General features: G+C 50.4%; 1 protein-coding gene across 3 annotated transcripts in view; it reads left to right on the top strand.

Moving 5' to 3' along the window:
• The window catches only part of ATP7B (ATPase copper transporting beta), a 67,799-nt gene that overhangs the window by 5,957 nt on the left and 38,063 nt on the right, over positions 1–23,779 (top strand). Inside the window, exons 1-2 of one of the 3 annotated variants that reach the window (XM_036904857.2) lie at positions 10,094–11,019; positions 19,404–20,631. In XM_036904857.2, coding sequence (XP_036760752.2) covers positions 10,816–11,019; positions 19,404–20,631 — 1,432 coding nt within the window. In that variant the 5' untranslated portion in view covers positions 10,094–10,815. Of the gene's footprint in view, positions 1–10,093; positions 11,020–19,403; positions 20,632–23,779 lie in introns of those variants that run through there. The other 2 variants (XM_036904856.2, XM_057489236.1) reach the window with 2 other exon arrangements.

Here is a 23,779-nt window from a genome sequence, read left to right as displayed (position 1 = left end):
AGCGACTGCCTACTTTCCACTCTTTGGATTTGCCTATCGTGAACGTTTCATGTCAGTGGGATCATTGGCTTGTTCCTGCTCTTAGGGGGAAGGCTTCTAGTCTTTCACCATTTAGTCCACGTTAGCTGTGGGTTTTCATAGATGCCCTGAAGGTTGAGGAAGTTCCCTCCACCTCCTAGTTTATTAAGTGACTGTATCATGAAAGGATTTTGGATTTTGTCAGACGCCTTTCTCTGTGTCTGTTGAGATGACCGTGTGTCTTTTGTTTTTTGTTCTGTTGATACAGTGCATTACACTAATCGATTTTTGGGTGTTAAACCAAACTTGCATTCCTGGGACAAATCCTACTTGGTCATGGCATTTAGTCTTTTTATATGTTGCTGGATTTGGCTTTGTAAGTCCAGGGAGAGGAAATCCCGGGGCAAAATACGTCTAAAGACCGAAATCAGTCAAAGGGAGAAATGAAGTTTAAAATCTGTTTATTGCTTACAGACTGCAGTCTGGGCCTTCTCTCTTTCCTGCTCTAGCAGAAGGAAAACCGGCCCTTCCCTCACCTCTCAGGTACAGATAAGCCCTGCGTTGCCCAGGTAATTACCCATTGGTATGGAGATGAACGTCTCTCCACCCCTGAGGAATGATGCAAATGCACTAAAGCCATACTTCTCTCCACCCTTGACTGCCTGTTGATATGCAGATGTACTAAAGCCAGGCGAGATATTCCGGAAATATTACAGTTTTACCAACAGGCACCTTATTGGCCATTGGTGATTGGACTCAGTCTCCCACCCCTCTCCCCTTTCTGGAGGTGTAGGGTGGAGCTCAAAGTCCCAGCCTCCTAATCACACGGTGGGCTCTCCTGGCAGCCAGCACACGTCCCTGAGTGAGCCAGGTGCTTCCCCTGAGCCACCTCATTAACATAACAAAAGATGACTTTTATCTCATTCATCACTTAAGAAATTCCAAGGGTTTTAGGAGCTCTGTGCCAGAAATAGGCACCCACACCAGACAGATATTTTTTATTATAAATAACAATGTTACATACTTCCTTGCTGATCTGCCTAGGTTTTGTCCATTATTGAAAGTGGACATTGAAGTCTCCAACTGTTACTGTTGAGTAGTCTTTTTTCTTTTCATTTTTGTTAGTTTTTGCTTCAAATATTTTTGGTCCTGTTATTAGATACCACAATTTTTTATTGTAAACTGGACATTTTATACATCAACCTAAAAGTCTGCACAGCAAAGGAAACCGTCAACAAAATGAAAAGACAGCCTACTGTATTCAGTACTAAAAAACCAAATAATCCTATTAAAAAATGGGCAGAGGACCTAAATAGACATTTTCTAAAAACATGCGGGTGGCCAACAGACACATGAAAAGATGTCCAACATCTCTAATCTTCAGGGAAATGCAAATCAAAACCACAGTGAGATATCACCTCACACTGGTCAGAATGGCCACCATCCAAAAGGTAAGAAATAACAAGTGTTGGAGAGGATGTGAGAAAAGGGAACCCTCCTACACCGCTGGTGGGAATGTAATTTGGTGCAGCCACTGTGGAAAGCATTATGGAGGTTCCTCAAAAACTAAAAATAGGAATACCATACATCCAGTAATTCCACTTCTGGGTATTTACCCAAAGGATACAAAATCAGTAATCCAAAAAGATATATATGTTGTGCCCAAAGTCGCGAATCCCAGAAGACCACCAAGGAGCCAACACCGATGCAAAAGCAAAGAGCCTTTATTCGAGCTAGCTCGAGCTCAATCTCTCATCTACACCAACGCAGTGGCAAGATGCCAGAGAAAGAGAGCGTGTTTTCCCCAGAACAAAGGTTTTATGGATTTCCAGGGAGGTTTGGGGGGTGATGGCCGTGGCCCTGGCTGATTGGCTGGGCCTGGGGGTAGTTGGGGGGTGATGAGTCGTGGGTTTGGTCAATTGGCAGGGTCTAGGGGTGGTGGGTGTACTTCTTGCTGACTGGAGGGGAGAGAGACCAAGCTCCGATTGGGTGAAATAGGATCTGGGTCCCAATTGGCTAAAATAGAATCTGGGAGCTTACCCTTTCATATACATTCCTAAGTGTATTGCAGCATTATTTACAATAGCCAAAATATGGAAGCAACCTAAGTGGTCATTGATAGATGAATGGATAAAGAACAGGTAGTACATTGTACACAATGGAATAGTACTCAGCTCTAAAAAAAAAAGGAAATTTTGCCTTTTGTGGCAATATGGATGGATGTAGAGGGTGTAAGGCTAGAGGCACTGGAGGGAAGGGCGAGGACAGTGCAGGTGGAGCAGAGACAGTGCCAAGTAGTTCTGTGCAGTATGGGGAAGGAACGAACAACTGTTCCTGGATTTCAGTCCCTTGAAGTGCCGACAAACCCCGGATGCAGACCCCCTCTATCCGGAAGGAGGAGACCCCTGGCTGTCCATCACCCGACCCTGAGCCAATAAAAATTCCCCACCTACCCCTAGCGCGGCCTACTTCCCCCTCGCTTCCCTGTTCTTTTAAAAACTCCCCACCTCTCCTCCTGGGCGTGACTTCCCCGGCCTGTGATAGCCAGACTGGGGAACATCGCCCAGGAATTGCACTCAAATAAACTGCCTGGCCCTTTGTTACCTCTCATCGCCTGCTTATTTCAGCTAGAATTTATCTTACAGAGGGTATTATGCTGAGTGAAATAAGCCAGGCAGAGAAAGACAAATACGATATAATTTCACTTGTTAAAAACAAAATTCAAGTAAGTCTGAAGGTTGTTGGGCAGCTGCGTCTGGGAGGTCTCTCCCTGTGCACTAGGTGAAACCTCAGCCTGGATGGGGGAGCGTTCTTGACTCTGATCGAGAAAGAATTCTAGATCAGGTTGGAGGAGTGCAGGTAAGGAAGGAGTTCATTAAAATGAGATCAGCAGCGAATGGTGTGGTCATTAGCAAGGAAGAGCAGAGGAGGAAAGGGAAGTTCACTGAACTGCTCAGCACAGGGCAGATCCCCTGCCAGCTCCTGAAGCCAGGATCACCTGGTGCCCGGTGTCTTCTTGAATCTGCACAGCACAGGGACTAAGCCTCTAACATCCAGGATTTGGGGAGTCACAGAGCACTGGATGGGGTGTGAGATTATGTCCTGAGAACTTCCCAAAGCAAAGAAAGGAAATTTTGGGCAGGCTGCTGAAGAGCGTGATTGTACAGCTGCAGTCCCGTCGGGTCACCCAGGCTGAAGGGCCCCCCCACCCATAAGATGGCGAACTTCCTGCTTCTCTTCCGGGTCCTCGGTTCCCACCGGCGCCACCTGAAGCCCAATCACCCCTCGCCCCCCTAATCCCAGCACCTAGCCAATAGCCACCAGCCCCGTAGAAGTGACACCTCAATCAGCTCATGCCCCTTCCTGTATAACCCAGCACCTTTCCCTAATAAAGCGGAATTCTCCAGTGAACTGCTGCTGTGTGTCACTCCTTTCCTTTCACAGGCAACGGGGACTTGCAAGCCCAAATCAGAGCTCTCAGTAGCCCCTCCCTGCTTGTCTGGGGTAGGACAGAGAGGCTGAAGGCTTGTGTTTAAGTCTAGAAAACAGAATGAAATAGCAAAGTCACAAAGATACCCCTGGACGAGTTCAGAGACAAAATGCAGTAAGTTGAGCAGCAAGAAGGCATTATTTGAGGCAAAAATACACACCCAAAAAAAGGGGAGCGCAGGCAGCCTCAGAGGGGGGTGTACTTAAGGGCTCGGGATTCTGTACTTTAAAGCTCTCCAGAATGGGGCAAAAGGCTGGGTGGTGGTGGTGGTGGTAGGCTTGACATGTGGTCTCATGACACCTGTCTCCAATGAGAGACATTATGTCACCATCCATAGTTTGCCCTTTAGATATTCTGTAAGATAACTTAACACAAGGAATTTCTTGGTCCTGTTCTTCTCCAAGATAGTGGTGACCCTCTAGCAGTGGGGACATACCATTTAGCAGTGGGGACATACCCCTGAAGATAGGGCTGGTTATTGGCTGATGACCATAAAGTATGTTAGGAATCTTACCTCCTAACAAATGGAATTTAGCCATAAGGTGGAGGCTCTCCTGCTCTTCATTTTCAACATAGGCAGGAAAAATTAATCATGATGCTTGTCCCATGTCCCTGCCCTACCCCAGTCTAATTAGGAATTGTGCAAAATGGAACACGTTCATAGACAGGAGGGTGGGGGGAAGTGATTGGCAAAAGGAAAAAAGGGGTGATTTCAGGCAGGGTCACCTTCTCTTAGGGGGAGTGACAGGGGGTCTTATAATGCAGGTCACCGCCTCTTCTTTAAGGGCAGATGGAGAGGGCTCAGGTGACAGATCACCTTATCAGTGATGCTAACCAGAGAATCCCTAACTGACTATGTGTCTGGGGGGTTGAAACTGTAATTGGATTTAAGTACTAGGTCCTGGTTTGGTGACTTGGCAGAGAAGTGACACCATGTTGGGCCTGTGTATTTCTTTTTAACACACGTAAGTGTAGAATCAAACAAACAAAACTGAAATGGACTGAGAGAGACAGAGAACAAACAGACTGGTGTTTACCACTGGGGGGGGGTGATGGGTGAAATGGGTGAACAGGGAAAAAGGAGAAACTGGACATCTTACAACTCTGGGTACTGCCACTCCCTCACCCCCAACCTGCCCCAGGGGCTTGTCGCTGTGATGGTTAAACATTATTAGCGACTGGCTGGGTGATTTCAGTGGGGTGTATTTCACCTCTGCAGTGTTAAGCCCCTGACATGCTCCTTTGGGCCCAGCCTTATGAAGACAGTTACTGTATTCTGCCTTTGTTTTTTCCTGACCACATGTGGCTATCAACTGTACTAATCACGAACAGATTGATCTGTTTTTTCAACAATGCCCTGGGGCATGATGCTGCATAGCCTAGTCCATTCAAATACTCCTTTGATGGGGTGGTTCTTGGGATCAGTGTTTTGAGGTCTGTTCTGACCCCAGCAGGCAGGCTCTCCCTGCACGCTGTCTCCTGCCTGGGTCCCTCCAGCGAACTGGCCAGCCTGCAGTTCAGCCTGTATGTCCCGTCCATCTACCATCTCCTCTCAGTTTCCTCTTATCCAGGCAGAGCTTCTGAGCCAAGGCTCTGCTCTGGGGATGGGATCATAGCACTCATCTCTCTGGTGACTCCTCACTCCATGAGCTGAGTTCTTGGAGGGGGCAGCAGCCTCAGTTCTGCCGAGCTCAACTCTGTGGGCATGGAACCACCACCATAGGAGCCCAGTGGGCAGGGGCGTTGGGCCCCGTGTTCTGGGTGCACCAGGCCCAAGGTAGAGCCGCCATTCCACCAGCGGGGGCCGGTGGAAGCAGGGAGCCCCCACCTCTTGGCTGCATTTGTCTGCAGCTAGCACCAGGATGAGACGGGTGGATGAGAAGTGCTGCCATCCTGTGCATCCTGGGGAGGAGCCCTCTGAATGGAGAGCCCTCGCTGTTGGGGGAGCCCTCCGAGTGGGGTGGTGGGGAGCCGTGTGTTCGTGGCTGCAAGTGCACAGTCTGAAATGGGGTTTCCATCTCGCTGAGTCGGGAGATGGGAGTGGGGTCTTGGGTCTTGGTTCAAATAACACAGACCCTCACTGTTCTTAACAAATTTTAGTAGATGTCCTTGGATATGTTTCCTTTAGGACCATTTCCAGAGACTTCCTTTTTATTTTTTATATTTTAAAGACAATTTTCACCAGCTTCCCCGCTGGCCATGCCAGAGGCTGCTGCTCCTGCCTTGCATTTGACACCGCTGCTGAGGTGCGGCGGGGACATGGGGCCAGCATCATGTCTAAATTTTCCTGACTGATGAAAAATGCCGTGGTGTAAATAGTAAGAACAGGAGGGACTCCATCTTAAGGCCAAGATTCCATTAAAAAAAAACAACAACCAGGGAGTTAGGACGTAAGATTCCTAACATTTTATGGTAATCAGCCAACAACTGACCCTGTCCTCAGGCAGGATGAGCGGCCCTTAACTTCCCCACTGCTGGAGGGGCACCGCTGTCGTGGACAAGAGCAGGACCAGTAAACTGTGTGTTAGGTTTGTCTCACAGATCATCCGGAGGACTGCCTGGGTGGTGATGTCATGTCTCTCACCTCCCTGAACACAGACATCGTGAGACCACATGCCAGCCGGAGCTCCCCTGGCCCTTTACCCCATTCTTGAAATCCTCAAGAACCCAAATCCTAAGCCTTTAAGAAGACCTCTCCACTCAGGTCACTTGCACTCCCGCCTGAGTGTGAACTATTTTATCTAATTAACTTCCTTGCTGCATAAGCTGATGGAATATCATCTTTGAACTCTTGTTCATGATAAAGACAAGACCTCATTGACCTTCACTGTCCTTTGGAGGGGTGGAAGCGTCTTTCTCACTTTGCTGTTTCATTCTGTTTTCTAGACTTAAGCACAAGTCTTCGTCCTCTCTGTCCTGCCCCAGACAAGCAGGGAAGGGCTACTGAGCGCTCTGAGTGGGCCTGCAAGTTCCCATCGCCTGGGGACCCGGACAGGACTGTGGCTGCATGATCACGCTCTTTAGCAGCCTGCCCGAAAATCTTCTTTCTTTGCCTTTGGGAAGTTCTCAGAACATAGTATCACTCCATCCAGTGCTCTGTGACTCCCCCAAATCCTGGGGCCGTAGCGGCTTAGTTCCCACGCTGTGTAGGTTCAAGCGGCACTGGACACCAGGTGGCCCTGGCTTCAGGAGTTGGCAGGGGACTGCCCTGTGCCGAGCAGGAGCTCAGTGAGCTTCCCTTCCCTCCCTCTGCTCTTCCTTGTCCTCTGCCGCCTGCATGGCTGCTGCCATTTACTACTACTGTCTCTCTAATGAATTCCTTCCTTAACCCACACTCATTCCGACCTGTTTGTGAATTCTTTCTCATTCAGAGTCAAGAACCCTCTCCTTGCTTGAGGTCTCACCAAGCACCCAGGGAGATCTCCCCAGATCGGGACTGCCCAACAACAGTATCAGCTGGAATTCTGTTACATTTGGCTGTGTAACAGAAAACCGGAACAAGATGGCTTCCACTGAAGTCTGGAGGTTCAGGTCCCAGGTTGGTGTCGTACCTCCACGGTCATCAGGGGTCCAGATCTCTCTCTGTCTCTCTGCTTTATCAAGCTGGGACTAACTCCATACTGATACCTCATGGCCTCAAAGTGGCTGTTAGGACTCCAGACATCTAATTCATGTTGCACACAGCAGAAACGAGGAAGGGATAAGGATAAACGCACTCAGGAATCTTTTCAGGAACGCTGACAAATAGCTTTCCCTTCTATTTCACTGGCCAGAACTTTGCATCTGTTTTCAATAATTTAAAATGAGAAGATTTTATTGTGTAAAACTCCAGCTTTGAAACATAAACAGGGTAAATTGGGGAAGCCACTGACAAGGTGACATCTGAGCAGAGAACAGAAGAAGGTGAGGAGGTGACCACCTGGCTGTGGGATGGGGTGGGGGTATCGCTGAGCTGGGAGCAGCCAGTTCAAAGGTCCTGAGACAGGAGCAACCCTCGTGTTGTTCCAGAACAGCAGGCTCAGTGGTCTTAGAGGTGTGAGGGTAGGTTGAAAGGTCAGAGGAACAGGCAGACTCTACAGTCGTGGGGATTTCCAGTTCCCGGGATGTGAGGAGCAGCTAAGCCGACCTCCAAGCCCGCCAGTCCTGCGCCCAGCCTGCAGCAGCCCCTCTCACCCCAGCGCCTAATGTTTGCATGCTTTTTTTATCCTAGTAAACTCTTGGGGGTAGAAAGTGCCTCTCAGTCTTCCTCTGCACAGAGCACCTAGATATTTGGCTCTTAGGCTCTAAGTTCTATACCCTTGTTAACCTTCCACACTGGACAGGGTGGGCTGTTTGCATTGCGTATGTTCTCTATGGGAACCTTCTGGGTCGCTGCTTCCCAGCGTGCGGCTTAGTGTCAGATTCTGTCATCCTGTCCTGGCTCAGGACGGGGGCTCCTCTGCCTGCCTGGGGAGGGCTGGCTCTGTGTTTTTCTGAGAAGCCACACCCCGTGTGAGGTGAGTGTCTGGCTGGGTGGAACAGGTAATCTTGGTTAAGTGCTGCAACGTTTGATCCAGGTGTCCCTCCTGCAAACAGGGTCCTTTGTCCCAGAGGTTCACGGAAACAGGAGCTGACCATCTGCCCCAGGGCCCCCGGCTTCTCAGGTTGCAGCTTAATTGTTTAGGACACCAAAGCGGTTTTTTTTTTTTTTTATTCAACTGGGAAGGTGGGTAGAAGATACACAAGATGAATTTTATTTTGGAAAAGAGCTGATAAAATTTGCACATTTGGCAGGCAAAATAACAGTGCAGGGAGACACTTGAAGACCTGTAGTTCTGGACTGATGGAGTTTGCCCTTGTGCCGTGATAAGGGGGAAAAAACACTGTGAAATTCCAGGTGGAAGGCACATTCTGATCTGTCTGTAGTTCGACTCAGCAGTATTTATTTAACATCTGCTATTTGTTCATCACTGTGCTAAGTCTCTGGGCGGGTAAGACCTAAGAACCTTGTCTGGCAGGGCTTATTGTGCTTTCCTCAGGGTGGCGTGCTGGGCCTCAGTGACCCGGAGGGCTGATGGGATGGGAATGCAGCGTCAAGGGAGGGAGAAGGCCCGTCTGCAGTTAGGGTGAGGGCCCCTGCCTGCCGGGCCCAGGGTGTTGACTTGAGAGGTGCAAGAATTCAGGTGAGGGAGGGAGCCCGGCCAGGGTGAGTGGTGACGCCTCCACTGAGGCAGGATTGAAAGGATAAAGAGGATTAGATGGTGCCCCCACCACCACCGCCAGCCCCGAGGTTAGATGTGAGGAGGGGAGGCGCCAGAAAGAGGGGTTTGGGCTTGAGTCTCCAGCCTGGGAGAGTGGCTCCTGCGCTGGCCCCATCACAGGTCCCTTAGATTCGGTGGGAACAAAGGAGGGTCCACCCCTTCCACTCCCAGACCTCTTTCCCCTGTTCCGCCTCATCTCTGCCAGAGCAGAAATGGCACTGCCACCTGGTCCCCTGCAGCGCCTCTGTGACCACGTACCTGCTGAGGCTGGGGGCGTCCGCGTTTGTTCAGCCCCACTCTGCTATGCTCTCTCTGCCCCTGGTTGCCCATCACCCCCTCTGCCGAGTCTTCCTTCCCCTGTCCCCCCAAACTGCTCTCCTCAGTCGTGAATGTGATCATGGAAGTCCTGTGCTTACAGCTCCTGGTGACTCTCCACTGCCCACAGGACAGGGTCTAATGTCATGCCCCTTATAACCTGGCCCCCGCCTCCTTTTTCAGGCTGTGTTCTGGGGTCCAAGTGATCCTTTTGGAAAAGCAGAAGTGTTTTACAGTGAAGTGTGCTAGTTGGTGGTGCCAACAGGATTGGCAGCTCATAAGCACCTGGAGTGTGCGGCACCAGCGTGCTGCCCTTGCTAACCACACAGCCACAGCACCGGTGTTTATAGCGGTCCCCTGTCACCAAGGAAAGGTTGGGATGCGGGTAGTGACTCATTTTAAAAGGCAGCAGGAAGGCAAGTGACACTCCGGGGAGGATTTCCACTGAAAATGGCAAAAGGTTTTCAGCATCTCAAGCTTCAGACGTGGAAAAATCCACATATGAAGTCCAGGAACGGAGATGTGAGGCCAGCAGGCCCAACGCTCCTGACCGTGAGTTGGGAAACGGAAGGCGCAGGGAAGCAGGCAGCCTCCGCGGATCACCGGAGCCGCAGACCCAGGCCCGCCCCGCTCACCCCGCGTGGGGTGGGGCTTGGCCTCGGCCTCACCCACGGCTCTCCTGTCGGGGCGCTGATTTTTGAAGGGTGTTTTGTGGAAATGGGGGCAGGGTCTTTTTTGAGTAAGTTAGGTAAGAAGCCAACCAGACATATTTTGGGGTTGGCTTGCCCTGCACGTGTTTGAGAAGTGGGAGCAAACAAGGGGTCGGACTCCCAGAGAGAACGGGGCAGAATGATGACGGGGCTCCAGGGGCCCCACGAGCCCGTGGCTCGGCAGGAGGAGGCGTGGTGGGCGGCGGTGCGGCCACCTGCCCTCTGCACAGCGCTGGCGCCCAGGGTTCTAACCGGGGTGGGAGGGTCGTCGTGGGCACCCCGTGAAGGGGCAGACTCCTGGGCGGCCGGGGGACAGGGTGGCCATTCTGCCGGCTGACTGATCCAGTCTGCGGTGTGGACCCCGCCGCCCCTGGGGTGCTGCCAGGACTGGGCGGCCGGGCTGTCCTCCCGTGGCGGCGAGGCCGCCTGCTGAGCAGAGCAGGAGGCTGCCGGACTTGGGGTTCTGCTGTCGTGCGCTCCGAGGACCCCCGGGCGTGCAGCGGGCATCCTCGGCGGTCCAGGGGGGCACAGAGCTGCAGGGAACTCTGACGCCTCTCTGACAACGCAGGCCGTGTTGCCTGGGAAACGCTTCTGTTTCCCCAGGGCTCTGCACACGCCCCGGGGCAGCTATGGAAGAAGCAGCTAAAGTTATTCCAAGAAAACAGTCAAGTTTGGTAATAAGAGGAAGTGACCTCTCCCCCGGGCCTCTGGGCTGGGTTCCTGGGAGTGCACCTGCCAGGAGGAAACCGGGCACAGCCCCGGGACGTGACCACTCGCTGGGCTCCCGGGCCTGCCGGCCAGGGGTCTGGGCAGCGCTGGGCCCAGGCCGGGCCGTGGGCAGCTTCCCAGTGCCGGAGGCAGAGGGAGCCGAGCGGAGCCGGTGGGCTGAGGGTGTAGATAAGCGAGAGCAAACAGGCCCGGCGGCGCGCAGCCTGCCCGAGGGCCTGGTCCGCTGCGGGCCTGGGCTGGGCTGGCAGCCTCTCCGCGCGGGCTCGGGTGCAGAGGGGCCCTTGCTGGAGCAGAGGTGTGACCGGACGCGGCGATGGAGGGAGCTGGGGCCGAGACAGCCCGGGTCCCCGGGCAGCCCTTCCTCGCAACTCTGGGTGACCCACAGGGGACCCTGCGGTCAGGGCACAGGCGGTGGTTCTTCAGGAGGAGCCCTCGGGCCAGGGGCCCCACCGGGCCAGAGGAGGGAGAATCTTCACGGGAGGTTCCGAGTGGAGCTCAGCACGTCGGTGCCAGCCAGGTCGGTGCCATTGCAGGAGGGCCGCAGAGCTCCAGACGGAGCTCCCGTCTCCTGGATGAGGGGTCAGGGTGGCCCTGGGGTGGGGACTGAGAGCACAAATGCAGCACCCCGCTGGGAGTCCTGGTGAATTCTCCAGACGGTAGGTCCACAGAAACCTGAGTTCTGTTGCTTCTTATTTTCAGGCTGTTTTGAAAGCCTCCGTGGTCCAAAAGTTTTCCAAAACCAGATCAGACAAAAATGGAACTTTCCCTTCCTTTTATTTTTTAAAAAATGTGTGCCTTATTTTGTTATTGTGCACATTTTGACTTAGTAAACATTTTGAAAATGTTGCTGCAAAACAAACCTGCTTTCCTAAGCAAATTAACCCAAAGATCAGGAGAGTTTGTTAACCTGAGGTCAGGTCATGTTTAAAAGCAGGCTAGTGTAACGTTTTGTAACAGTGGGGCCGTTTGGTAGCATTTCTGTGTGGGACTAGTGGTCTGTATAGGGTGTTTTCATTGACATAGGTAGTTGGAAAAAAATACCAGTTAGACACAAAGGAGGGTTTAATTTTATTTCTTACGGTAGTAGTTGTTTAAAAAGTCACCAAATCTAAAGAAAATTTTGTGAAAAGATATTTTTGAAGTGTACTATGCACATAATTTATGTATGTTGGAGATTTATGAATGTTCACATATGCCATGCATGGTCAACTTTTATATTTTTAGGGAAGTGTCTAACAGCAAGATATTAAATTGTGGGGGTTTTTTTAATGCTGGGGAGTATGTAAAATGTTCATACTGCCACTTTTACAAAGTCCGGCTTGTCTTAGGTATTTGAATGTGAAATATTCTAATGATTTTTAATGGTCAGTAGTAATCTGTGTGACTAAGAGGGCACTTGACCCTGGTCAGGAGCCCCTTGGAAAGGAGGGGTGGGGTGGAGTCGGGGTGCAGGCTGTGGAGGTGTGGTCTGGAGGGTCTGGGCGGCTCTGTGCTCTGCTGTTCCCGGGCTCTGGGACCTGCAGGTGAGTCTGGGACTCATTGAGCTTAAAGATTCCTCATCACAAACTGGGATGAGAAGTCCTGCCTCGGGATTGTGAAAGCACTTGTGGAGTCCCAAATAAATGCAAAATGGCATTATTTCTGCCAGCATTGTGATTTGCAGTAGAATTCCCAGCTCAGAGATGCATTTGGTGCTCCCTGAATGTCTGGTGGAACTATGTCTGCCAATTAATGTGTCTGAGCAGAGTTGCCACTATTTTTGTCTAAAGCTTTGATCAGGTTGTATGTAGTATTACATACCTTTACTTTTTTACCTAATATTTTGTGGACATATATACACACATGTGTACATGTATGTGTACATATTTACCCTATACTTATGTGTGACATGTGTATATATATGATACAGATGTGTGTGTGTATATAATTGCAGTTCCACTTTAAAACTTAGTAGTATTTTTAGAAGGAATTTTAATTAGCCTCAAATGGGGGAGATTTGTAATGGCTGGTTTATGATGAGAAAAAAGAAGCTAAAAGTCAGTTACAGTTTAGTACTTGTTCACTGTTACAGTGTATGACTCAAAGTCTGTTACAGCGCGAAGTCTGGGTGTCCTTGAGAGAGCCTGGTGCTCGCTGTGTGGACGTGACCTTGCTCTCGCCCCTTCATTTACTCGTCATCACCGTTGAACAGAGCTGAGAGCAAGAGGTCAGGTGATTTGCCCATGGAAGTATGATTCAATATACTGGGTGAGAGAGTTCGGGGAGTATCTCAGAATCGGAGAGCTGCCGACTTGCAGTGAGCGGAAAGGCAGCTCTCGGGCGGAGCGTCATTCACAAGGCTGCAGACGGCTGCTGCGACTGAAACATGCCGCGGTGGCATTTGTGGCTCGTGGATTCGTGTGCTTGCATTTTACTTCCCTCACACAATGTAGAGTACCTTCTGTACAATTCAGAACGATACGCTCCTTCTGGGTTTTGGACAGGTAGAGGGGGAAAAGAATGTCTTTTTTTAAGGTGTAATTGGTAAGCGCAGTCTGCCGAGGGCCCCCCCACCAAGCCAGCCAGAGTGGAAGGCAGGGGCCCCAGCGCCCTCGCCTGGGTGTTCTCGGGGCCAGGGCCTCCATGGACCACTGGCTGCCTCCTTGGCCTGCAGGCTGCCCTTGGGCCCAGGACAGTGGACGGAAAGGAGGAGTCGCCGCCACTCAGGACCCCTTCTGAGACTGTCTCCAGTGTGCGAGGGAGAGGGAACAGGACAGGGTGGGCGGACTGGTGCCCACTGGAGTGTGTAGAGAAGTCTCCTTTCCTCCCAGGAGCAGTTGCTCAGGCCTCCTTCCCTGCGGCCCTGCTCATTGCTTTGGCTGACCCTGGCTGCTCTTTCTGTCTTTGTATAGCATCCTGGACATCGTATCAGTTGACAGCGATGAAGCTGTTGAATGAGTGAACAAATAAATACCCTGGAGTGGTTTCTGTGGTAGACACACGGAGCTGCTGACTCACTTGGACTAGGTTGTGGGCTTTACCGTTTTAGAAATCAAGACATAGAATTTTGTGTTGGATGAAGGGCGGTCAGGCCAAGTTTTATTTTTGCCTGGGTGAGGTCAGGATGACTCAGTGGGCACAGGTATGTTATACCCTTTGCTAAAATAAAGGGGGAAGAATAGATGAAGCGGGGTGAGCTAGTCACTCAGGGAAGTCCCTGCTTGTTGCCATGGAGTCGTCCTTTTCAGCAGCACCACAATTTCTTGTACTTTTCTAGAGAACTTACCCCTGTATTTCTTTAATTTAGTTTTCCCTAAAATAAGTATCTGCTGGATCCCAATAACAGTGTATACAACTGTGGATTTCCCCCTCGAGACAAACAGCACATACTGTATACTCTTATTTTTCTGCAGCGGTTGGGAATTAATTTCCCTATGGTCTTCCTGCTGTATCATCACCTTTAAAATTTAGTTTAGTGAATATCCAGAATCTCATATAGATACAAAAAGGAAAAAAAGTGTTTTCCTTGTGATGAGAACTCTTAGAATTCATTCTCTTAGTAACTTAGTACATATGATACAGCAGCATTAACTATAGTTGTCGTGTTGCACAAGACACCCCTAGAACTGATTTATCTTGTAACAGGAGGTCTGTACCTTTGACCACCTTCCTCCAATTCCCCCTGCCCCTACCACCTGCCTTAGCGCAACAAGTCTGATCTCTTTTTCTGTAAGCTTAGTTTTTTCTTTTTGTTTTAGATACCACATAACAGTGAGATCCTACAGTATTTGTCTGACTTATTTCACTTAGCATAATGCCCTCAAGAGTTCATCCATGTTACCACAAATGGCAGGAATTTCTTCTTTATGGCTGAATAGTACTCCATTGTATATGTGTGTGTGTGTTTGTGTATCTTCTATATTTTCTTTATCCATTAATCCATAGATGGACACTTAGGTTGTTTTCATGTCTCAGCTATCCTAAGTAAATTGGGTGCAGCTATGAACATGGGGGTGCATGTATCTCTTTGGCATAGTGTCTTCATTTCCTTCAGATAATACCCAAAAGTGGAATTGCTGAGTCAAAGGGTATTTATATGTCTAATTTTTTGAGGGACCTCCATCCTGCTTCCCACAGTGGCTGCACCAGTTTCCATCTCCACTGAGGGTGCACAGGGCGCCCTTTTCTCCACGTCCTCGCCAGCATTTATCTCTGGTCTTTTTGATGGTGGCCATTCTAACAGGCGTGAGGTGATCTCTCATTGTGGTTTTGATTTGCATTTTCCTGAAGACTAGTGATGTTAAACATCTTTTCATATACCTATTAGCCATGTATAAGTCTTCTTCGGAAAAATGTCTATTCAGGTTCCCTGCCTATTTTTTAATTGGATTATTTATTTTTTGCTATTGAGTTGTATAAATTCTGTATATATATTAGGTACATGGTTTGCAAACATTTTTTCCCATTCTGTAGGTTTTTTCACTTTGTTGATGGTGTTCTTTGCTGTGCAGAAGCTTTTTAGTTTTAGTCTTACTTGCTTATTTTTGTTTCTGTTGCTTGTGTTTTAGGTGTCATATCCAAAAAACCATTACGTAGTCCCATGTAAAAGAGCTTTTTTCCTATTTTTTCTTCTAGGAGTTTTATGATTTCCAGTCTTACACTTAAGTCTTTAAACATGAGAGTTAATTTTTATGAGTGTTGTAAGATAGGGGTCTGGCTTCTGTTCTTTTGCATGTGAATATCCAGTTTCCCCAGCTCCATTTATTGAAAAGACTCCCTTTTCTCCATTGAGTACGGTTGGCTCCTTTGTCAAATATTAGTTGACTGTATATTGTTAATAGTATTTAAAAGGTCTATCAACCACTGGCATTTCTCTTTCTGAGGATTATTTTAAGTAGCAAGTTCCTATCATGCATTTATAGAGTAGCATAAATTATAAACATTAGGTCTATACCTAAGTCAAAGGAGTGTATTTATTTCATGTATAACTGGTCATGCCTGTAATTCTAGACAGAAACCATTACGTTCATTAGCCATCATAGTATAACTTTTGTATGATAAAATACGAAATGAATTATTTCATCAAATCCAACAACCATATGCAGTTTTATCAATAATAGTAGGAAACAAAAATAATCCCAAGTTCACTGACTTCTTGCAGTTAATAAAAATGCCTGAATTAACTTAATGTCATTGGTGTGACATTTCTTATAACCTGTGATAATATTGCACATATTTAAAGCAGGTTAGTTACATCATGATCTTATCATAATCTTGGGAGATAAGGGAATCATGACTTGTGATTCTGACTTAGACTATTTCATCTAAACGTAAAAAATGCCCCAAGGGATTGACAGGTGCTTCATAGGGACAGGTCTGTTCCTTAAAGTGCCTTTGTTTGGGAGAGGCTTGAAATGCAGTGTTATCAGAGACTCCTCTGAAGCAGACAGAAGCGCTGTTGACTGATAAAAGTTGGATGGCGTAATTGCTGCTGTGGACGTGAGTCAGAAGAACGAAATTCTCTGCAGCGCCAAGAGTGCAGCTGTGCGCGCGGTTCCTGAGATCATGGTGTGAAGTGCTCCTTGGAGCCGCCCCGCAGCGCGGTCACTGCATGTGATTTTGCTGGATGTAGAAAACAGCCCGTTGTAAGTGTGTGTTGAGGTTTGTTAACCTTCCTCACTTTTTTCTCCTGGGACACACGCTGTGTCCAGTTTTCAGTAGCAGTCAGTAGCTTCCTTGCTGTGCTCAAGAGTAGGAAGCAGGTAACCCACGGTCTTGGGTATGGACTTCCCCAGAAAGTGCAGTCAGCACCAGGATGGGGAGGCCGTGGGGCAGAGGCCGGGTGTCTCACGCACAGCCAGGGCTGGGGTCGCCCTATCAGTGTTTGAAGTAACACCTGAGCCTTGGCTGGTTTGTTTTTTCAGTAGATAAGATATAAATAATTATCATTGGGTGCTCTTTTGGGGGCCTTTGTGAGACAGTAACAGTGTTAAAGGACAGTGTGAGGGGGTTTGGGATGGGCTTTGGGGAATATGTACACTAGTTTTAATGATTAGGTTTCCTGATCAGTGAGGGAAAATAGTAACTTTCCTGCCTACCTCCCTGGGCAGCTTTTGAAGATCAAATGATGCGTTTTCCTTCATTCGTTTTCAGACTTCCATGATGCCAGCCTTTTAAGTCCCCATAGCTTTCAGGCCTGCCTGCAAACCTGTAGGGTGGGCGCCTAGGGAAGCTGCCGCTGCGACCTGCTCACGCAGGCTGGAACCCCTCCCCACGACTGTCAGACGTGCCCTCTGGAGATTCGTGACAGTCGGAAAGACACATACGTAAGCAAACGTGGAGATGTTTTTAGTGTACAAAGCCACGTGCCGTGTGCCATCCCTGTACCATGTTGGCCTCTTTACCCCGAGGATTAATGTTACTGTGGTATATATACTATGGTTTAACAAAACATCTTCCTAGCCTTTGATAAACTGCAAAACCACAGTTGTTCTCTGGTATAAGTAATACTTTTTTTTAACTGAAATTTAAAAAATTAGAAAATATATGTAGATAGTAAAAAAACAAATCAGAATTTCCAAGTACCCATAGATAACCTTGATTTTACAGATTGGTACCTAAGCATATGTCCACACACAGCCTTAACTTGGGGACCCTGATTCTTTCTCTGGGGGTTTCCTGAGCCAAGCAGCCCTTGACCTTCCCTCCCATGTGAATCTCTGACACCCAGAAAACTGACTACTCATGTGCAGTACATGCGGAGGAGGCACATGACCCCAGGAACTGCGCCTCTCTGCTCCTGGCCTGCCTCCTCTCCCAGGTGTGTTTGCGGGCAGGAATATGGAGGGACAGTGAGTGCCAGCAGTCTGCTGTAGTTCTAAAGTGCCAGAGGCGGTCAGAGTGACAGAGACTAAGGGACGAAGTCCAGGCTCAGGCCTGGGCGGCTGGCTCAGTGGTCCCACTCACTCACCTAGACATTGGCACGTGTTTTGTTGTGTGGTAGGTGAGAGAAGGCTGTTTCTCTGTGTTTTCTTTGTTTTGTTTTTCTGCATTGTAGTTTCTCCCTGTAATTAAGATGGCTAAAAAATAAAGGTAACCTTAAAAAGTTTTAAGTTAATGTAAAAACTTTGAGAGTTGTTTTAAAGAAATAGAGAGTCTGCTGGACTTTTGAGCTTGATTTAAGTCCCAGTTCAGGTTTTTAAATCGATTTGTGACCTTGGACAGTCCTCCAGGAGGTTTTGTTTTAGCTGTAAAATGGTGATAAGAATACACCTACTTACAGAATTACCTTGAGCATTAGGGATATAAAATTCCATCCTCATAAAATAACACTGAGAATCCTTAACTATTTGCTGTTATTGGGTCTGTGTGCATAGGAAAAAATCAGGCCTTTTGTATTTTGAATTCCATGAAAGTTCAGGTGTATCGAATTGTGCAGGGTGAGGTTATATATAGTCTGGAGAGGTTGCATACGTGTACAACATTTTTACCTTGTAAGTTGTTAAAGGTGACACACACCCTTCAAAGTGAAAGAAGTTTCAAGGAAAAGTGGCTAGTGGTGCCCTGCGGAAGGGTGGTGGGGTCCCAGATGTGGGTAAGAGACCTCAGCAGTGGTGAGGGGCCCTTTGACTTGTGATCACAGCCACTTCCTACAAGGTATGCCATTTCTGGGTTCCCAGTGTCAGTCTGGATTTGAAGGTTTTCATCAACACACCCCATTTCCAATGTCTTCATGCCAGGCTGACTTCTGAGTGCCTCATTTCCCTGCCCGGCTCCGTCTTGTTGAATCAGCAGTTTATATTCCTTTATGCATCTTTTCTTTTAACAGCCCTGGTTCACTCTAAATTCCACGTGACCTGGGTGCCTGGAGACGTAGCAAAGCACTGGAATTCATTCTCGGGTCCCTCTGTGCAACTCCCCTCTTCTCCTGGGTCTGCGGTCCCTCTGTTCCTACTGCCTGCCATCCCAATAGTGTACATTAAAGATTCAGAAGCTAGCAGAAGTTCTTCCCCAACCTGGGGTTGGGCCTGCAGAAGAAGTACCAGATGCTTGTGCTCAAGGAGTGTATAATTTAGTGGAAATTAGGCCTCACTAGAGCTTCCACAAGGTTTTCCTTGGACACATGGTTTCTACCCTGGGCCGACTCTCCACCACACCCATGATTGCTCAGTGAGCCCTTAAACCTAAACATGAGCTCATTAGGAGAGTTTTTTCCCCCAGAGAGAGTCTTGATTGAGGAATAGAATTAAAAGCACACACACACACACCCCATGTGCATAACTCACCCTGAACACTCAGCAGCTGGGACGAGGTTGTCCTAGACCGACAGGTGCACCGGTGGTTCATAAAGTTGTGTTGTTTGCCGAGCTTTGTTTTTCGTAACTGGTTGACCTTAGAAACCTGCTTGTCTAGAAAGGGGACCTTTGAGTATTGTTTGCTGCAAACACACAGCTTCTAACACTTCTGGAAACCCTTTTGGCAGGAGCGTAGAATCCGAACTCCAGGGTTGAGAGCTGCATTGTGGCCTGTGTTCGGTGAATTGTGGATGGACGTAGGACCAAGCAAAATCAGCTGGGCAGTGGATCATTGGGGATTTGTTTTTCCAAAAGACTAGGTGACTGAGGGTTATGTCTTAGTAAAAGGAGGCAATTTCTGCTTACTGAGATACTCTTAAAGTAGATGTTCATGTGTGTCTTAGTTTTTCCTTCACCTGTTGACGTCCAGGCTCAGTCGGAGCTGGGAGGAGCCCTCGGGACGGCCTGCATTTGCCGGGTCACCAGTCCTTACCACCTTTTGTGTCCCTTTCACTCGGGTGTTTCAGCACCAGTGGCACTGTTTTCCATCTTCTCAGAGCCAGGCAAGCTGGGATATGCTAGCAGATACTTAGTTTTAAGGATAAAAAAGCGTTACTTCTCCTTTCAGGTCCTCTCCAACCCGTCTCTGCCTGCTTGTGCCCAGGAGCCAGCGATGAAGCAGAGCTTCGCCTTTGACAACGCTGGCTACGAGGACGGGCTGCCCGGAGTGCACCCTTCCCAGACGGCCATTGGCACCGCCAGCGTTTTGGGCATGACGTGCCAGTCCTGTGTGAAGTCCATCGAGGACCGGATTTCCAGGTTGAAAGGCATTGTGAGCGTCCGGGTTTCCCTGGAACAGGGCAGTGCCACTGTGAAATATGTGCCGTCGGTCGTGAGCCTGTCGCAGGTGTGCCGTCAAATTGAGGACATGGGCTTCGAGGCCAGCGTCGTGGAAGGAAGGGCCGCCTCCTGGCCCTCGAGGTCCTTGCCCACCCCGGAGGCCGTGGTCAAGCTTCGGGTGGAGGGCATGACCTGCCAGTCCTGCGCCAGCTCCATAGAAGGAGAGCTCGGGAGACTGCAGGGAGTCAGCAGGGTCAGAGTCTCGCTCGGCAGCCGGGAGGCAGTTGTCACCTACCAGCCTTGTCTCATTCAGCCCCGAGACCTCAGGGACCGCGTGAACGACATGGGCTTCGAAGCCACCATCAAGACCAAGGTGGCTCCCCTGAGCCTGGGGCCCATTGATGTTGGGCGGCTGCAGAGCGCCAACGCAGAGACACCCCCGGCCTCCGCCAGCCAGAATCTCAGTAACCCTGAGACTCTGCGCCACCGAGGCAGCCGTGTGGTCACCCTGCACCTGAGCATAGACGGAATGCACTGTAAGTCTTGCGTCCTGAATATTGAAGAGAATATAGGCCAACTTCCAGGGGTTCAAAATATCCATGTGTCCTTGGAGAACAGAGTGGCCCAAGTTCAGTATGATCCCTCCCGGGTCTCCCCAGCGGCCCTGCAGAGGGCCGTGGAGGCTCTTCCCCCCGGGAACTTCAAGGTCTTTCTTCCTGACGGAGCCGACGGGAGTGGGGCGGATGACCGGCCTCCCGCGTGTCGCCGGGGCCCGACCCCAGGCAGCCAGGCACAAGGCGTGAGCTGCTCCGGGGGCCTTGCCATCGGTGGCATGACCAGCACGTCCTGTGTCCAGGCCATCGAGGGCCTCGTCGCCCAAAGGGAAGGGGTGCAGCAGATATCAGTCTCCTTGTCCGAAGGGACCGGAACGGTTCTCTATGACTCCTCTGCGATCACCCCGGAAGAGCTGCGAGGTGCTGTGGACGACATGGGGTTTGAAGCTTCCGTCATTTCTGGTATGTAGTTGGTATGTTTGAGGTGCCCCTGGGGTTGTCGCCTCCTCTCTGTGTCTCCGGCATGGCCCCTGCAGGGTTGGACAGGTGAGCCACGTGCGCTGCCTCACACATCGGCCGCGGTGACAGAATTCATCAGCTTTCCCTGTGGTGTTTGTCAGGATAGGGAGATGGAATTCCCATGCATTTCTGTTTGCCTCTCATGTAGCAGCTGAATAAGTTACTTAGATTTTTAGCTTCTTTACTGAACAAAACTCTGATTCTGTGTTCTTGTTTAAAAGGAGTAATACTGTGGGAACATGAGGCCCTTCTCTCTCCAAAGGAGCCACCACCAGTTTCTTTGAGGTTTATCTGCTAAACAAAACTAAATGAAAAGAGCAGAACCTTAGTCTCACCACCTGGAGGCCATTCTGTTCAAAGTGGGAATCGAGGAGAGGTTTAGCGGTGATTCCCTTGCCACCTCCACGAAGCAGATGCCCACATGCCCTGCTCTCGCCTCACTAGACACAGTCCCCAGGCTGTGGCCATTCCTGCCGCCGTGGACCTGCCGGCCAGTGGCCGCATCTTTCATCGCCCTTACACAGAAGCCCTACCCGTGCAGCAGCGTCTCAGGGCCTCCCGCATGGCCACATGACCCAGGGCTGTGAGCTCCAGTTGCAGTGAGGAGGGTGGCCTGGCCGGGGCACTGGAGCCACCCAGGGGCTCGCGAAAGGCTCTGGAAGGCGCGTAGGCAGCAGTGTGCTGGGTGGCCTGGGCATGAGGACCCGGCTGGCTGGCAAGCAGGCCGGACAGACCGCGGGTCACCTCGATGGCCTGGCATGGCAAGCTGAGTTTGGACTGTGGGTAGAAGCAAGGAGGGTCAGCAGTGGGGTTTAACTGGAGGAGGCACAGATGAGACAGCATTTTAGAATCCAGTCAGGGTGCAGCGTGGGTTGAGGCCCTGAGGCCCCCGAAGGCTGGGTGGAAAAGGGTGAGCAGGGGATGGATCTCAAGGACACTCTGGAAGCCAGAGCCACCAGGCTTGGTGAGCGGGGACGTGTGGGGTGCGCTGTGGAGCAAAGGGGGGCCTGGGGCGAGCCCCAGCTGGGATGGATCCTGGGACAGCTGTGCATATGAGTCCTGAGTTCGGGGAGGGGGCTGGGAATGCACATTTATTTAGCAGTGGGGAGGGCCCCTGGGTGGCCCTGGTGTAGAAGAGGGGGAGCCAGGGTGCTGTGGACCAGGGATGGGGGGAGTGGAGTCCTAGACGTAAAGGGAGCTGTTTCCAGGAGGGAGTGGGGGGCTGTGGCAGCTACAGTGTAACCGGGAGGAGTTGAGATGCCTGGGCAGGAGCCGCTCCAGCGCCCAGGGGAGGTGGAGGGTGCTGGTGAGGAGCCCAGGAGGCAGGATGGAGGGCGCGATCATAGGTGGGGATGGTTGGAGAGAGGCTGAAGGTAAGGAGGTCATGGAGACATTGTGAGGGACGGCTTTGGGGCTGTTGAGATCCCAAGGTGCAGGCCCTGCAGGACAGTCAGAGGCGGACAGCTGCATCAGCCTCTGGCTGGAGCTCGGTGCTGCAGGGGAGCGGCTGGCCGGGCACGAGGGCCCACGGGCCGCACTCCCGGCTGGCCAGAGCAAGTCTCCCACATGCGCTTTCTTCTGGCGACCGCTGGATATACAGTGTGTCTCCTTGCAAAGTCCAGTCCATTGTGATACTTCCCTGCACACACACACTTGAAGGAAGTAGGTAAGTCATGTGGTGTGTCTTGGCCTCATTCTGTGCTTCTTCGTCTTTTGTACCAAGTTTCAGGAAGCAGTTTTGTTGCTGAGTAAAAATCAGTAAGGAATAGACAGTGAATCCTGGGCTCTGAGGCAGGAGTCATCACCTGCTGTGTTGGTGAGGCTAAAGTCTTTCCACAGGAGAACCAGGATATCGGCAATAAAAAGAAATGGGCCCTGAACTACAGATTCCAGAATAATTGGATTTGACTAAATAAACCTAGAAAGAAAAGAACAGTGATTTTTATTGGCCAGAGTCATAATTAGTTTTTGGCCAGGAAGTGTTTAAGGGTACTAGGTTTAGCAAATAAAAACATAGGCTACCTAGTTGAATTTAAATTTCAGATAAAGAGCGAATAATGTTTTAGCATATGTATGTCCCATGCAATATTTGGGGCATACTTTTGCTAAAAAACTTGTTGATCTGTAATTCCAGTTTAGCTGGATGTCCTGTGTTTTACCTGACAGTCTTAATTTAGGGTGAACCATGTACATTTCGGTGACTATCTTTTATAGCCACTGAAATGCTAAAAAGGCATTACTTGTATTTAGTCACTGGGATTGACCAGGATCCACCTGAGGACAGTCTTCAAACCCCGTGATTCGCCCCTCCTGGGACGCAGCAGCTCTGGGCACCTAGTACTTACCTGGGGAGGAACAAAAGGGAAGGAGGCCGGGGCTGTGAGGGGCAGGTCACAGGATGTCGGGGTGCTGAATGGCCAGCCGCGCTGGGGGCGGAAAGGCAGTCCAAGCAGGGGCTAGTGCGGAAGCCCCCAGCCCAGACGCCAGGGTCTGCCATGATGACAGCGCCGGGCCGAGGGGGCCCAGTGAGCCCGGCACCACTGGAGCTGCGCTGGGAGAGGTGTGGCCAGGAGCGGCGTCCCCAGGGCTCAGACGGGAAGCCCTTGGCTGTCCACCCTTTGGCCCCATCCTGGCATTTCCCACCTGTTACCTCCCGTGTGCCAAGTTTCCCCAGAGACCAGTTGACAAGGGGCCTGGGAAAGTGGTTTGCAGGCATCAGCTCCCTGGATAATGGGGCAGGGGGAGGGATGGCAATGGCGGGAGAACACACAGGCGCTGTGGGCATTGAACTTCAGTCAGCTTGTTGACAGCTGTGAAAACATTCAGACCTGGTTCAGCTAGAAGGCCATTCTGTGCGCTGCCCGTTTGTGTGGTATGAGTGGCTGGTCAGATGGATTCATGGATACAGTGTAAGGCATCCATCACGTATGGCATGTTCCTTTCACCCTCGTAAGTGGGTCGGGGTGCTTTCAGGCACTGTCCCTTGTCCCAGCAAGAGCTGAGGGCCTTCAGGGGCCTGGACTGTGCTGGCAGCAGAGTGGTGCTCAGAACAGCCCCGCCTGCCCGCCCTCTAACAGAAGCAGATCAGAGA

The sequence above is a fragment of the Manis pentadactyla genome, chromosome 2, assembly GCF_030020395.1.
Source record: "Manis pentadactyla isolate mManPen7 chromosome 2, mManPen7.hap1, whole genome shotgun sequence".
In the NCBI taxonomy this organism is placed as follows: domain Eukaryota; kingdom Metazoa; phylum Chordata; class Mammalia; order Pholidota; family Manidae; genus Manis; species Manis pentadactyla.
The sequence above is the reverse complement of the archived record's forward strand: the minus strand, read 5'-3'. Positions and strand labels throughout refer to the sequence as shown.